Source organism: Tinamus guttatus, unplaced genomic scaffold, assembly GCF_059628265.1.
Source record: "Tinamus guttatus ecotype Peru unplaced genomic scaffold, ASM5962826v1 Tinamus_guttatus_pri_ptg000013l, whole genome shotgun sequence".
NCBI lineage: Eukaryota > Metazoa > Chordata > Aves > Tinamiformes > Tinamidae > Tinamus > Tinamus guttatus.
This window is the reverse complement of record NW_028288547.1, coordinates 108,810-122,231: the sequence shown is the minus strand read 5'-3', so window position 1 is coordinate 122,231 and position 13,422 is coordinate 108,810. Positions and strand designations below refer to the sequence as shown.

General features: G+C 39.2%; 1 protein-coding gene across 1 annotated transcript in view; it reads left to right on the top strand.

Moving 5' to 3' along the window:
- DOP1B (DOP1 leucine zipper like protein B) overlaps positions 1 to 13,422 on the top strand; it is a 43,197-nt gene that overhangs the window by 21,222 nt on the left and 8,553 nt on the right. Inside the window, exons 17-28 of the mRNA XM_088523360.1 lie at positions 390 to 580; positions 1,950 to 3,567; positions 4,153 to 4,264; positions 4,864 to 5,052; positions 6,241 to 6,366; positions 6,907 to 7,041; positions 7,692 to 7,747; positions 8,636 to 8,740; positions 8,827 to 8,893; positions 10,216 to 10,357; positions 10,762 to 10,844; positions 11,073 to 11,182. Coding sequence (XP_088379486.1) covers positions 390 to 580; positions 1,950 to 3,567; positions 4,153 to 4,264; positions 4,864 to 5,052; positions 6,241 to 6,366; positions 6,907 to 7,041; positions 7,692 to 7,747; positions 8,636 to 8,740; positions 8,827 to 8,893; positions 10,216 to 10,357; positions 10,762 to 10,844; positions 11,073 to 11,182 — 2,934 coding nt within the window. The remainder of the gene's footprint in view (positions 1 to 389; positions 581 to 1,949; positions 3,568 to 4,152; positions 4,265 to 4,863; positions 5,053 to 6,240; positions 6,367 to 6,906; positions 7,042 to 7,691; positions 7,748 to 8,635; positions 8,741 to 8,826; positions 8,894 to 10,215; positions 10,358 to 10,761; positions 10,845 to 11,072; positions 11,183 to 13,422) is intronic.

The following is a 13,422-nucleotide window of genomic DNA, read 5'->3' as shown; positions in this document are numbered from 1 at the left end:
GCACTCAAAAAATTCTATATTTTAGACTTGAATGACTTTAGCTGCAAGATTGTAGCCTTTGTGTAAAATGGGGCCAAAGCATTAAAGACCTTTCTAAACATGTGGAAAACTTAAAAATATGCTCTTGTTCTCAATTGTAAATATGTGTACGGCCTTCCTTTTATAAATGCATGAATACTTGAATTCAACTCAAGAAAATGCTGGGCATAATCAAGTTATTGTTAGTGAAGATAAGCCATTGGCCAGTGCTTGTTTGAACACACATTAAAAGAGCATCATTATAGCATTATAGCATGCACCTGTGTCTGTTCCCTGCCCCTATTTTGTTGTTTGCATTAACCTTTTCAGGACTTCCAATTGTACTTCCTCGTTCTGATTTCTCCACTCAGGTCTCTGTTTGTGGTACTGGACAGTCTCAATTGCTCTGATGCAGCAATTGGTGCCGCAGCGCAGGGCTGGCTGATCCGTGCTCTCTCCCTTAATGATGTCGCACGGATCCTTGAACCAGTCCTGCTGCTGCTGCTTCATCCAAAGACACAGCGCACCTCCATCCACTGCATCAAACAGAAAAATTCAGCAGGTAATGCTGTTCTTAGACTGAAGCTGCAAGTGCTGATGTAGCACGACATGCTCCTGAACACTCCCTGGAGATGGCATTCCGATAAAATGAGTTGTCTTGCAGCACTTTCTAGATTTCTTTTCATCCAAGTATCTTTAGTGACGCTTAAAACAGAGTTCAGGAGCAAGTCATGCTAGCTCAAGGCCTAAGGACCATATTCTGTCACAGCAGCTGCACCTGCACTGTAGGTTTGGAGTGGCCCCTGCTTTGCTTTGAGGTCTTTTCCCCATACTTCTCATCCTCTTCCCCAGTTGATCCACACTGCATGCATGTTCACTGTTCACATGATCCCTTCTCCAAACTCTAGGTCTCCAAATAAACCAAATTCAGGAGCAGTTTGGAGATTTCAGGCCAGAAACTATTTGCATAGACAGGATGGACAGGCAAATTTTATTTTTCTCTGTACTGTCTTATTCCACCATGTACCCGTGTGCCAGATTTCTTTATTTCTCGCATTTCTTTATATGCCTCTTAGTGAGGGAATCATTAGCAAAAATAGTTGGAGAGATTGAGGTACATCTTGCAGTTCGGGGCACACTCCGTTAAAAATATGATTTTGTTAAATTCTGAAAATTAAAAGCCTTTGGCCAAAGGAGGTCCTCGTTGAATCAAGGGGAGAGCTGAGTCTTTGTGGCATGTGACTTGAGACATCCCAGAGCTAGGATGTAGAAGCAAGGGGAAAACTTTGCATTTGAAGGTGACCTCCATCTACCTATAGGATGTGGTAGAGCATACTTGTCCTGAGGGACTACATTTGGCAGGTGGAAGGTAAATGTCTGTTTTAAGACCCATAATGAAAATTCTTGTGAGCCACAGGTGGTGATGACACAAGTATGAAACAGACAAGTGGTGTGACAGAGGAAATGTGGGGAAATGTCAGGAGACTAGGATAGGTATGGAGCTAGGGTGTCCTCTGAGTGCACTGTCCTGTGCCAGCTGGCAATCTATTTATGTTGGAAATTGCTGGAAGTGATGAGGATATGAGACATTCTGCACGCATTATTTCAAAAAGCCAAGGTTTTGTGCTTTGATCCTAATCTATTACAATTAAAGTAGGTTAATATTGTTGTACTACTGATTTTTTTTTTCTTTCAGAAAAGTTTGTTGTTGTAGGTCTGGTTTCATGTGTGTGGGGTGTGTGTGTGTGTGTGTGTTTTGTTTGGTTGTGGTTTTTTTTTTTTTTTTTCCTTATTCATTACACTAATAACAAAATAGGGCAGATCTGTTATTGGTATTCTTTTCCTTTAACTGGTTTATTCAGTTTAGAGCATGTTGTGTGTAATGGCCAGTTCTAACTTTTATGAATGTTTGGGGTTTTTTTTTCTTCCAGAAGACATATATGATTGGCTTCGCAAGAGTAAGTTCTCTTTGAAAGAGTCTGTTGGTGCATTGGAGAGCAATTCTGAGGAAAACTTTCCACTGAGCCAGTTTACTACTGTGGACAGAGAAGCTATTTGGGCAGAAGTGGAAAAAGATCCAGAGAAGCCTCGGTTAAAAACTGAAGAATCTGAAAATGGTACCTCTTGTAATCCAGTAGCTTCACACGAGGCAGACGGTGACCAAGATAATAGTGAGCACACAGAATCAGCTGATACCAGCACAGGCCACGATAGTGAAAATACATCCTCTTTTTCTCCTTCTCTGGAGTTGCAAGAAGTGAGCAATGAGGAACATGATAGTGCTGCAGTGGATTGCAAGGATAAACCAAAGCATGCAAGTTCCTTCAATGCTTTCCTCCCCGAAAGCTCCAAATCCAATGTAGCACTAAGTCTTGCGCGTGCTGACTCTGAGAGGACTCAGGCATCAGAATCTTTGTCAAGTGATGAAGAGGTGGACTTGGAGCTCCAGGAAATTACCCATTCCAGGTTGCTCAAGCAGCAGAAGGAAAAGCAGGAGATGATTGAGGCTTTGTTCAAACACATGCTGTTGTATTTGCAGCCTTATGATTCCAGGAGGGTACTGTATGCTTTTTCTGTTCTGGAGGCAGTACTCAAAACAAACCCTAAAGAATTTATTGATGCTGTAGCTAGTACTAGCATGGATACCAGCTCCACAGCACATTTGAATCTTATTTACAATCTTCTCGCTCGCCATCAGGAAGCCCTTGTAGGACAAAGTTTTTATGGCAAGCTTCAGACTCAGTCCCCCTCCATGTGTCCCCATTCTCTCCTAATAGAACTGCTTACTTACCTCTGTTTGAGTTTTCTGCGCTCGTATTATCCATGCTACCTGAAGGTCACCCACAGAGATGTGCTTGGCAACAGAGAGGTTCAGGTAAAAAGTGTGGAAGTCTTGATTCGAATGATGACTCAGCTGAGTGTCATAGCAAAGTCTGCGGAGAATAGGAATCTAGAGTTCATACACAATTTGCTGGGAAGATGCAAAATTCAAGAGTTTGTTCTTCTTTCTTTATCTGCATCTATGTACACAAGCCAAAAACGATATGAACTACTTATGGCAGATGCAGTTAATAATGTTCCTGAAGAAGATCTCTTTGAAGAGAGCCTAGTCAACTTTGGGCATGATCAAATATGGAGCGAACACCCACTCCAGATTGAGTTGCTGAAGCTTTTGCAGGTTTTGATAGTTTTGGAGCACCATCTTGGACAGACTCACGAGGAGCAGGAGAATCAGTCAGACCTCTTTAAAGAATGGCAGCAGGCTCTTAATTTCCAGCAGGCCATCGGCGCAATGCAATACGTCTATCCACACCCAATAACTTCACAGGGATTATTTGTTTCTGCCGTTGTTAGAGGCCTCCAACCAGAGTATGGCTATGGGATGCATCCCACGTGGGTAGGCTTAGTCACATGTTCCTTGCCCTATTTTGGGAAATCCTTAGGCTGGACTGTGGCACCATTTGTTGTACAGATTTGTAAAAACCTGGATGATCTTGTCAAACAGTATGAAAATGAAACTGTGAAGTCATCTGTGAAACCATCAGCAAGGTAAGAGTCTGCAGTGTGAGATCCGTTATTTATTTATTTATATTACCCCTTGTTACAGAGTAATACCCATTAACTTACTCTTTTTAGTACTGTGCCTCCCAGAGTTTGATCTCTGTCTCTTGCCCTAGACTGAGGTGGAGGGAGTGTTTTTGCAGCAAAGCTCATTGCAGTTGAATGAGGAAGGAAAAGGGATCAGTAGCAAGAATGCTTACTGTCTCCTTCTGTCTGCCATCCAGGGGAAAAGAAGTTCCTGGTTTTGAAAAGACTTGGAGTTTTTGAGGACCTACTGATGAGAGACTCTGAAGAAGAAAAATATAGTATTAGTCTCCAGTACAGGCAGTAAGGAAAAGGAGTATGGGGGGGAGGGGGGGGGAAAGGATGTCAAAGATTTCTGGCAAGGTGCAGGGTAATATTATAAAAGATCTAGACAAGGAAATGTGTTTATCCAAGCACAGTTTCAGAATTGTCTGGTTTAGTATTGGTGTCTGGTCTTTTCAACATTCCTTTAACTATTGAAGCAGGTCTCTACTGGAGATACTTGCCCTGTTAAGCTTTTTATTTATTTATGTATTTTATCCTCCAAAGCTTAACGTCTAAAAGAGAAAATGTTACACCTGATTACCCATTAACCCTTTTGGAAGGTCTGACAACCATTGGTCACTTCTGCCTTTTGGATCACCCTAATCAAACTAAAAAGGTAACTGCTCAGTGCCCACCACTCACTGAGCAACTTGGCATGAGTTCATCAGTGTGCATGCAGTGTGTATGGCTCAGAGGTGAATATAAGTAGTGAGGGGGAGTTGGTGTGAGAAAGGTAACCCTAGAAAAGTTAATTGCATACCAAAGAAGAGAAGTAAGTGAACATATAAAGGAGCGGGACAGAACTTAATTTTGTATTTGAAGCAAGAAAGGTTCGTTTTAGGCAGAAGAAGTTTAAGATGATCACACAAATATTAGTCTTGTGCAGCTTCTTTATAGTTGCTCTGTCAATAAGTGACTTCTGTTTTCTTTCAAGTCAGGCAGACGTTGAAATATTATTTCTCTACTTCTTTTGTACCAGTGACATAAGAGGAGGATGATATCCTAATATACAATTTCTCAGCAAACTGAGTTGCTTTATGCGAAGATAGTAAATAAAAAATTCTGATAGTAGCAGTATAACTCAGAAATAGAACAATTGGATGAATTACTTTTAAAGCTGTTTTTACAAAAGATTTTCATAACTACAGAAAAGGAGCAATGACTCTGCAAGACATTATATAAAGTATTTTAATAATCATATTTTTGTTTTTCTAGTCGTCATGTGTAGGTGAACCTACAAATCTGAGAAATGCAAGGAATGCCATTTTAGAAGAATTGCCTCGTATCATTAACACAATGTCTCTTCTTTGGAGCATTATAAAAAGGGAAGACACTCAAAAAAGGCCAACTGACTTCTTTGGGACAACTAAGGGCTCCTCTTCAGTCTACTTTAAAGCAACCAAGGTAGGAGTTCTTTTAAACTTCTGTATTTCTCTTCGTCTTTACCATCCCTTCTTTCACCTGGGCTTTTTACATAGAGTTCATAGGAATAGTTTTGCTATCCTCAAAGCAATATTATGGCACAAAGTTTTGGGGAACTCTTAGAAGAGCTACAGAGTTGTGCAGTAGCTGCCGACAAAGCAGATTTGTGTTGTTCCCTCTGCCCATCTGGACCTCTAGCTGACCTGTTTGGTGTTGCTACTGCTAATGGCTGCTGTAGAGCCAGCCTCTCCTGAGTTATCTGCACCTCCAGCAGGCACTAATGCACAACTGAGCAGAACTGTGGTTCCCACATATGAAAGTTTTGCTTTTTGTGAATGACGTTGCCATACAAGTAGCAATTTGTCTTTTTGATTTTTTTTTTTTTGGTTACTTAATTTACTCAATTCGTGGAACTTAATATCTTCATTTAAAGTCAGTGGAGAGAAAATTATTGTTAATGACCCATTGCCAGTGCTTGCTTTTAGATTACTATATATGATTTTGTGGGTATCATTTTTTTTCTTGATTCCTAGTGAAATAATTAAATTACTTTTCCATAAGAAAGCTGTCTCAGAGCCATTAAGCATATGAGTAATAGTTGGTGTCTTTTAATTTGGTCTTTTAATTTGGTCTTTTAATCTACGAACTGTAATCCTTAGCAAAGGCATCAAAATGTATTGAAACACATAGCAAATTGTAAAAGCAAGGATGTTTCAATTATTTTTATACTTTAGGAAAAGAAGTACTAAATTTTTTATTTATTTATTTTTAACTTTGTTGCAGAACAGCTTTCTTCACTCATTTAAGTGGAATGCATATTACTCAATCTAAATGTTACATTTTTAAACATCTGCTGGAATAAAAATACTAAATTCTTCCTTTTTTCCATTTAGATATTGATAAAATATAGTGGGGGAAAAACATTTGGAGAGGACAGAGAATATACCGCAAGAAATTAGTTTTTCCTGTTTGCAGTCTGTTTTACAAAGTGTGTGGCTACCTTCTGTAAGGAAGACACTAACTTAAGAGCAAATTCTTAAATGTAGCCTGACCTGTAAAGAAATTCTTCTGCTGCTGTTCTCTTTCAGAATATCTTTAGAAATGGAGCTTCGTAAGGCAAAAGCTAAGTTTAGCAATGACAAATCTTTTTTTTTTTCTTCCTCTCTGTAGACATTAAAAGCTAAAATATTGGACTTCCTGCACCCACTGACAGCACAGCTTGGAATGCAGTTGATGGCAGCAATTGCAGCAGTATGGAACAGCAAGAAACCTCATAGGAGTCAAAGTAAAATAAAGGTGACACTGAAGAACTGTAGGCTTATTTTTTCAGTGTAAAAGTGAATGAGCAATTCTAAACTCCAATCTTGTTCTTAACTTCTTTGCAAGTGACAAAGGCAAGCCACTGAAGAATCTAAAGTGTTCATATTAATACATAAATCTATAAATAAACGAATAGAAGTAATCAAATAAAAAAATTCAAGTCCAACACTAATAGTCACTCTTTTAAATTAGTACGAACTATAATATTGAATCAGCTTAAGTTCTGGGGGAAAATTTAAGGCATAGTATTCCCTGTAACTGAACATAGTTCCTGAGTAGGAGACTTTCTCTTGCGCTTTCACTTGGGCATGCAGAAATCACTTTGGAGGCATTGGAGAAGGTCCTGATACATTGCATAGTTCATTTAACTTGTCTCACATAAGTTTTGCTTAAGTGTTGATATTTGATTAGTCACTGGAAAAGCTTTCAGGGTTTCAAACCAAAAAGTTTTTCGACTACATGTTTTGCCTGGCAGCATCTCACGGGGCATATGGGTGTGTTTGCTTCTTTTGTCAGATTCTTCCAGTGCCTAGTGCATCTCAGCTTATTCTTGTGGACTTGATATGTGCACTTAACACATTGAAAATAGACACTATATTACACCTAGTCAAAGAAGTAGTCAAGAAACCATCACAAATCAAAGGCGAAGAGGTAACTGCCAAGATAACTCAATTTTCTACATGTATTCTATTCTGGTTTTATTTTGAAGGGTCTTTTAAATAGCATGAGAAGGAGAGGTATTTTTAAAAAGTATGCTTCATTTTTGTTCCCTAATAAAATATGTTTTCTAGAATGTAGGCTTCTGTGTTCAGATCAATTCAAAATAAGTGAGTGCTTCAGAATATCTTCCTAGAGAAGTTGCTGGTAATGAATAGTTGTGGAGTTCTCCAGTACAGAATAAGATGGCAAAGCTTCATAAAGCTACTGCAAATGTGAAGTTCAGTGACACCTTTCTATCTTCTTGCCCTTAGATCAATTGTTAGAAACGCTTCCACATTGACTCTCCTATTTTCTGACTGGCTTTCAGGGAAGGCACTTTTGCTGCCATGCATGCCCTTGTAGGAGCTCCTTTAGCTCTGAAAACCCTCTACCGCATATTGAGAAGTAATGTGATTGCTTCTGAAGTAGGTCCTCTGTTTAAAATCTCTGAACTCCCTCTCATACTGCTGTATGGATGGTTGAATCATACTTGGTTGCCCATCATAGTTGGGAGTACAAATGGCACCTAGGCTTCTCCATCTAACACAAGTACCCAATAACTATTGAAGGTGTATAATTGCATTCTTGTTTTTCTCTTTCAGAAATCTTCTCTTGTAGATATTCCCATGCTGCAGTTCAGTTATGCTTTCATTCAAAGGTAATTCAATCCTTATAGAAAAGGACTTCCTATTTTATGCTAAATGTTAGGGTAACAGTATTACTCTTTTAGTTTCACTTTGATCTTTGTGGTGCTGTGGCATAGAACACCTTTATATTGGAAGTGGTTATTGCCACTTCATTACTAAGTGGCAGATAGGCACAAAATAACAAGGCTGGATCATTATGTTCTATTGATCGGTTGATAATGCAAGTCTGAAAGTCTCGTTTCATACCTGTAGTGAGCAATATACTTCAAGCAGTTTCTCATTAACAAGACACTTATATAGGTTCTCACAACATTTGTCTCCCCTTATCCACTCTGTGTTGCCAGAGGAATGGGTAGAGAATGAGAAGACTGCAAGTAAGATTTAGCAGAAGGATACAGTAGAATTGCTGTGAATAGAATCTGCACTGGGAGTGTAGGATTAGTCTCCACAATAGTCCTTGGATCAAAACTTCTCTTTGTGTAATTGGCCTGCACTACTATTTATGGAATGCAAGAAACTAGGGAGATAAAAAGTAAGCTAGCATGCACTGGAGGGACTAGCTAAGCTTATTCCTTTTGTTCCTCGTGAAGACCCACCCTTTGACAGTGCTGGTTGACGTATCGCACATGCTGCTAGCATGTACTAATGTAGCATATTGCCTCTGCTGCCAGATATTTACCACACTGCTGGATCAAATAGGAAGGGGTATGATCTAAAACACTAGACTTTTGGAAGCTTTCGGGGTCACTAAGTGTGGGTTGGGGATCTTCTGGGTTTTGTGTGTATGTTTGGGGTGGGGAGGAAGTCCTTGAACCTTAATTTCAGACTTCCTTTTTTTTTTTCTTTTTTTTTTCTTTTTTTAAATTATTTATTTAATTTTATTTATTTTATTTTTGTAGACTGCCTATCTCAGCCTTGCAGGAGAACTTCCAGCCCTTATTAGGGCTTCTGAAGGAGTCTGCACAGTTGAATTTGGCTCCTCCTGGACACTTCTTACTTCTCAGGTACAGCTTCTGAGAGAATAAAGTTTAGAAGGTACATCGAGTAGAACTGTCCAGTTACTAACTTGGAGTGAATTATTTTCCCACAGTATTCTGAATGACTTTGTGACTAGAACACCTACTCTAGAAAACAAAAAAGACCAAAAAGACTTGCAGGTACAGTGTATCCATATATGCCTCTTTCTTTTAGTTCATTAATTCAGTATTGTACATCCAAGTAAAAGTGGAGATGGTGTGATCCATACCTAGTGTCAGAATTCACCTCTACTTGAAGAGCATGTGAATGAGCATCTAAATGTTGTGGCTCAGGGCAGTTACATCAAATCTCTCATATTTCACTCTCATATTTATGGAATGTCTCTAACAAATTTTTTGCCAAAAACATGTCAGTGGTAGCCGTGAAGTGTTCAAAACTCTTTTTCTCTGGGTATTTTTATGATTTTTCTCAGTTTGAATTATAATGCAATGTATCGTGAGTACATATGTAAGTACTAGACTACTTTAGTTATCCTTAAAGCTGATAGCTGGACTTGGCAATGTAAATAACTATCAGCTCACTCTTTATGTAAAGAAGGGGTGGAGAACAGGATTCTCTTCCTGTACTGATCATACTGTCACCTGAACAGTTTAAGCACTACCCACATGCATGCAGTATTGACTGAGTCAACATAATGTAGTGAGGTGAGATAGTGTTACGGAAATTTTGTTTGCCTACAGAGCAAATAGATCTCTACTTCTGCTTCAGAGATAGGCCAGTAAAATGACAATGACAACAAAATGACTGTTTTGCCATCTTGCACTCTCTTCACAAATGACTTATGTTTTTAGCTGAATGCTTAGGACTTCCTTTCCATAGAGTGACCAGTTTTTAATATCACTGAGAAGACAATGTCTTGAAATATGAAGTTCTGCATATAGTTTGATGCCATGTTTTACCTTACACTTATAGAAAGACTGAAATATAGTCAAATGAATTCCCCAAAAAATAAAATTGAGCATTCTGACTTAGTTGTCTCCAAGAATAAAAGGAAGAAAAAGCCAGATAGCTGGAAGAAAAGGCAGATTATCTGGAAACAATCAGTGTTCAAAACAATGTATGCCATATCTGAAGGGTTGAACCAGTCAGATGTCGCCCTTGACAGGTGGCAGTTTATAAATAATATATTAGCTATCCAGCATCAGTCCGATTACACTGAATATATATGATTGCTTGTGTGCAAAATTATAATTAAAATCTCCATATGTTTTCTTTAAATCTCCTATAGTTTTTTTTTCTTCTGATTTGTATTGTCTTGTCCACTTTCATTTGAAGAGAACTCTGGAGAACACAGATCAGAGGTGTATTTATGTTTCTAAGATATAGATAAAAGTGCCTGCTTTTAAAGATCCTGCCAAGTTCAATGTAAAAGTGATTTTACTGGATTGACCAAGTGATGATAGCTTTTTTTCTGATGCCAGATTGTGTGGTTATATTACAGGATGTGACCCAAAAAATCTTGGAGGCTGTAGGAACCATTGCTGGTTCTTCTCTGGAACAGACTAGCTGGCTTAGCCGAAATTTAGAAGTGAAAGCTCAACCTCAGATTTTACCAGATGAGTTCAACTTTGAAGACATGAATGGTAACATGGTTTTGTCTGATTTGCTGCTACTATGTGCCACTTAAATTCACTGTAAAGTTATAAGGTGTTAGACAGTATGCAGTCTTTGTGAGAAAGAAGTAATCTAGATGAAAAGTAAAATGAAAAATATGCTTTGTCCTCCACTAACAGAGCCAGCCTAGAGCAGGATTAATAAATATCTGCAAATTGTGTATAATACAGAGGAAAATGTACTGCAGATGCATGCAATACCTCACCCAGGTCTTGTATTTCTCCATGTATGTCATCCTAGTAAGATCCCCAGAAACACTTCATTGTAATACCAGTGGGCAAATAACAATTCTATTTAGGAAGAAAACTAGCAAACAACAAAGTTTAGATATGTTTTGTCTGAAGTGCAAACTAAATGATTTTGCCTCTTGTAGATACATCAATGACACCATCCTCAATGGTTTCTGCCTCTGCTCCCTCAATATACAGTGTCCAAGCCCTTTCACTCCTTGCAGAAGTAAGTAACCAGATGTGTAGTTGCTGCTCTCATCCACAGGGTTGATAGTGATTGCTATTGTTGAGTAAGGGAATACATTCGATTTTTCCGTTAGATTTAGTGAGAATTTAAATCTTGAGTGAGACATTCTTTGCACACATAACTGAACACATGCTGAAATGTAGCATGCTCTAACCTTTTGTCTGAAATAACTATTGTAGGTTTAATGAGATTCTTTTTACTTTTAAGGTTCTTGCTTCCCTCTTGGACATGGTTTACCGGAGCGATGAGAAGGAGAAAGCTGTGCCATTGATTTCACGTTTGCTTTATTACGTATTTCCCTATCTACGCAACCACAGGTGGTTTATCTCTCTGAATTATTTCTTAAGCCTAATTTTTGAGAACACTGTCAAGATTTCACTTTTTCTTCTGTTCATGGTTGTTTAGTAATTAAGGGGAACTGTTAGTGTGGGAGACAGGCCAACCTATATGATGCAAACCTCATAAATAACTTTCTAATTTGGTCATTAACTATATGGGATAAATAAGCATGTTCTCCCCTTCCTATACATAAAGATGACCTTTTAGTCTAGAAAATAATCACTTCCCCCAAGTAAGGGAAACTTTCTTTACGAGCCTTAACCCTGTTAAATCCTATGCACAGAGAAAAATGCAGAATCACACTCCGGTAGAGCTTCTCTCTCACTGTAGAAGATCTAGGAAACTAGGCACAGTAGGCTAAAATAAACTTCTGGGATAACTCTGTCCTCCCCGTCTTTTTTGCCCACAAATATACCTTCCAGCTCCAGGAACAGGTAATGAGAACTCCTTACTCTTAAGAGCTGTAATAAATGCTCTGAAAAGGTACTCAGGTGTGAAGTTGCTCAGACTGTCAGCTTACTGCAAGTTGTGTTCTTTTGCCTTAGTTGTCTGTGATCTTGCATCCCGAGTGATGGGGCATTCCTCACAGTAACCTTTCCTTTGGGGAAAGTATGTAGCATATCCAGGAAGTTAATGCTAAAAATACCAGATCTCTTTTCAACGTAAACACCTAAGAGCCATCTGTCAGAGTGATCTGTCAACTCTGCCCTATTGAACATTGCAGAACTGCCCTGAAATAGAGTTGAGTTCCTAAATTACAGTTTGTGTGTAGAGACTTGTCAGTGCTGCAGCCTCAAGTGAGAGGGCTAACTATCCATTTTGAATCTGCATTTTGGTACAGAGACAGAGCTGTTGGACTTTAAAGCATGACAGAGTCCCTATAAATGAGTTGTGGTTTTATGCTTTTAGAGTCTTTTTCTGGCTTCTTTAATAGATGGTCAGAATTCAGGATAATACTTGATGGTTGTGTTTCCGTTAGTGATGCATCAGAGCAGTAGTGTGTGTGGTGTGGTGTGGTTTTTTTGTTTGTTTGTTTTGTTTTTGTTTTGTTTTGTGAAGTGAATCCTCTGAATTATCTCCATTTGTAAAAGGCTGATTCAGTTCTTCAAGTTTTGTTCCTCAGACTAAAATCATTTGGAGAGAACCAGGGCAGAAGCTCCTCTGCAGAGGTGATTCAGCAGGGCTTACTAGTTCCTGACCATGCTGCAATGAGGAGGACTGGAGTGTAGCTACCTCACATGAGCCCTTAGAAGTTACTCAAACTTGGGACCTCCTGAAGCCGTTCTTGTGCTGTGGGCCAAGTAAGCTTGCCCTCCACTGCAGGCCCTCAGTTCTTCCATGCATTTGATACCTGCCTGTCTGCTTCTCTTTCCTTATCCTTCCACTCTTCTGACACTCCCTCCCAGCTTCACCAGCCCTTGTTTCTTTTCTCCCCTGATGAATACTACTGCTTTCATTGCCCTTTACTATCGTTGCTTTTCAATTTCTGGCATTTTGACACCTACCTTTTATGCTTCCTGGGAAAGAAGTGCAACAAGGAAAGAAAGGCATTGTGGAAGTGGCCAAGAGTTTGTTAACAATCTGAATGAAAGCCAGGATGAGCACCACAGTGCCTGTTACAGAGAACTAGGAGAAATCTTCAAGTAGAGAAATTTGCAGCCTGTTTGATCTCAAGTCTGAGGATCATTGTGCAGTGGAATCTAGAGGAGTGTGTGCTGGCCCTGGACCACACGGGGAGATCTGAGCAGGGACAAATCTAGGGATGCTTCTCATCCATGGACCCCTTTCTATCCCAGAACTGGCCTGAACACAACTGTCAGTTTAAAACAAGGTATATGTACAGTTTCTCAACACTTGTTTTTATAGTAGTTTTGTGAGTTAATTCTCTTATTTGATAAATACCTTAATTTTATCCAAAAATGAGTGTTTTTTTTTTTTTTTTCTCTCGAAAGAGAGAAACTGTGTACATCACCACTTTGACCACAAGGGCTGTTTTGTCATGGGACCTTGAAATGTGAGAAGTTTTCCATGTATCAATCACTTGACAGAAACTGCACATGCTGTCTGTGTGGATGTCTCAGCCAGGCATTGGGTCAGCTGTGTGTACAGCAGCTTTGTCATAATAAAACTCCCTCCTGGGCTTCTGTAATAAGAACCAGCTGCTAGTCCCTTTCCTTCCCCAAATGAGTTAGTTGCAGTCATAGCCAGGGCAGTGGCT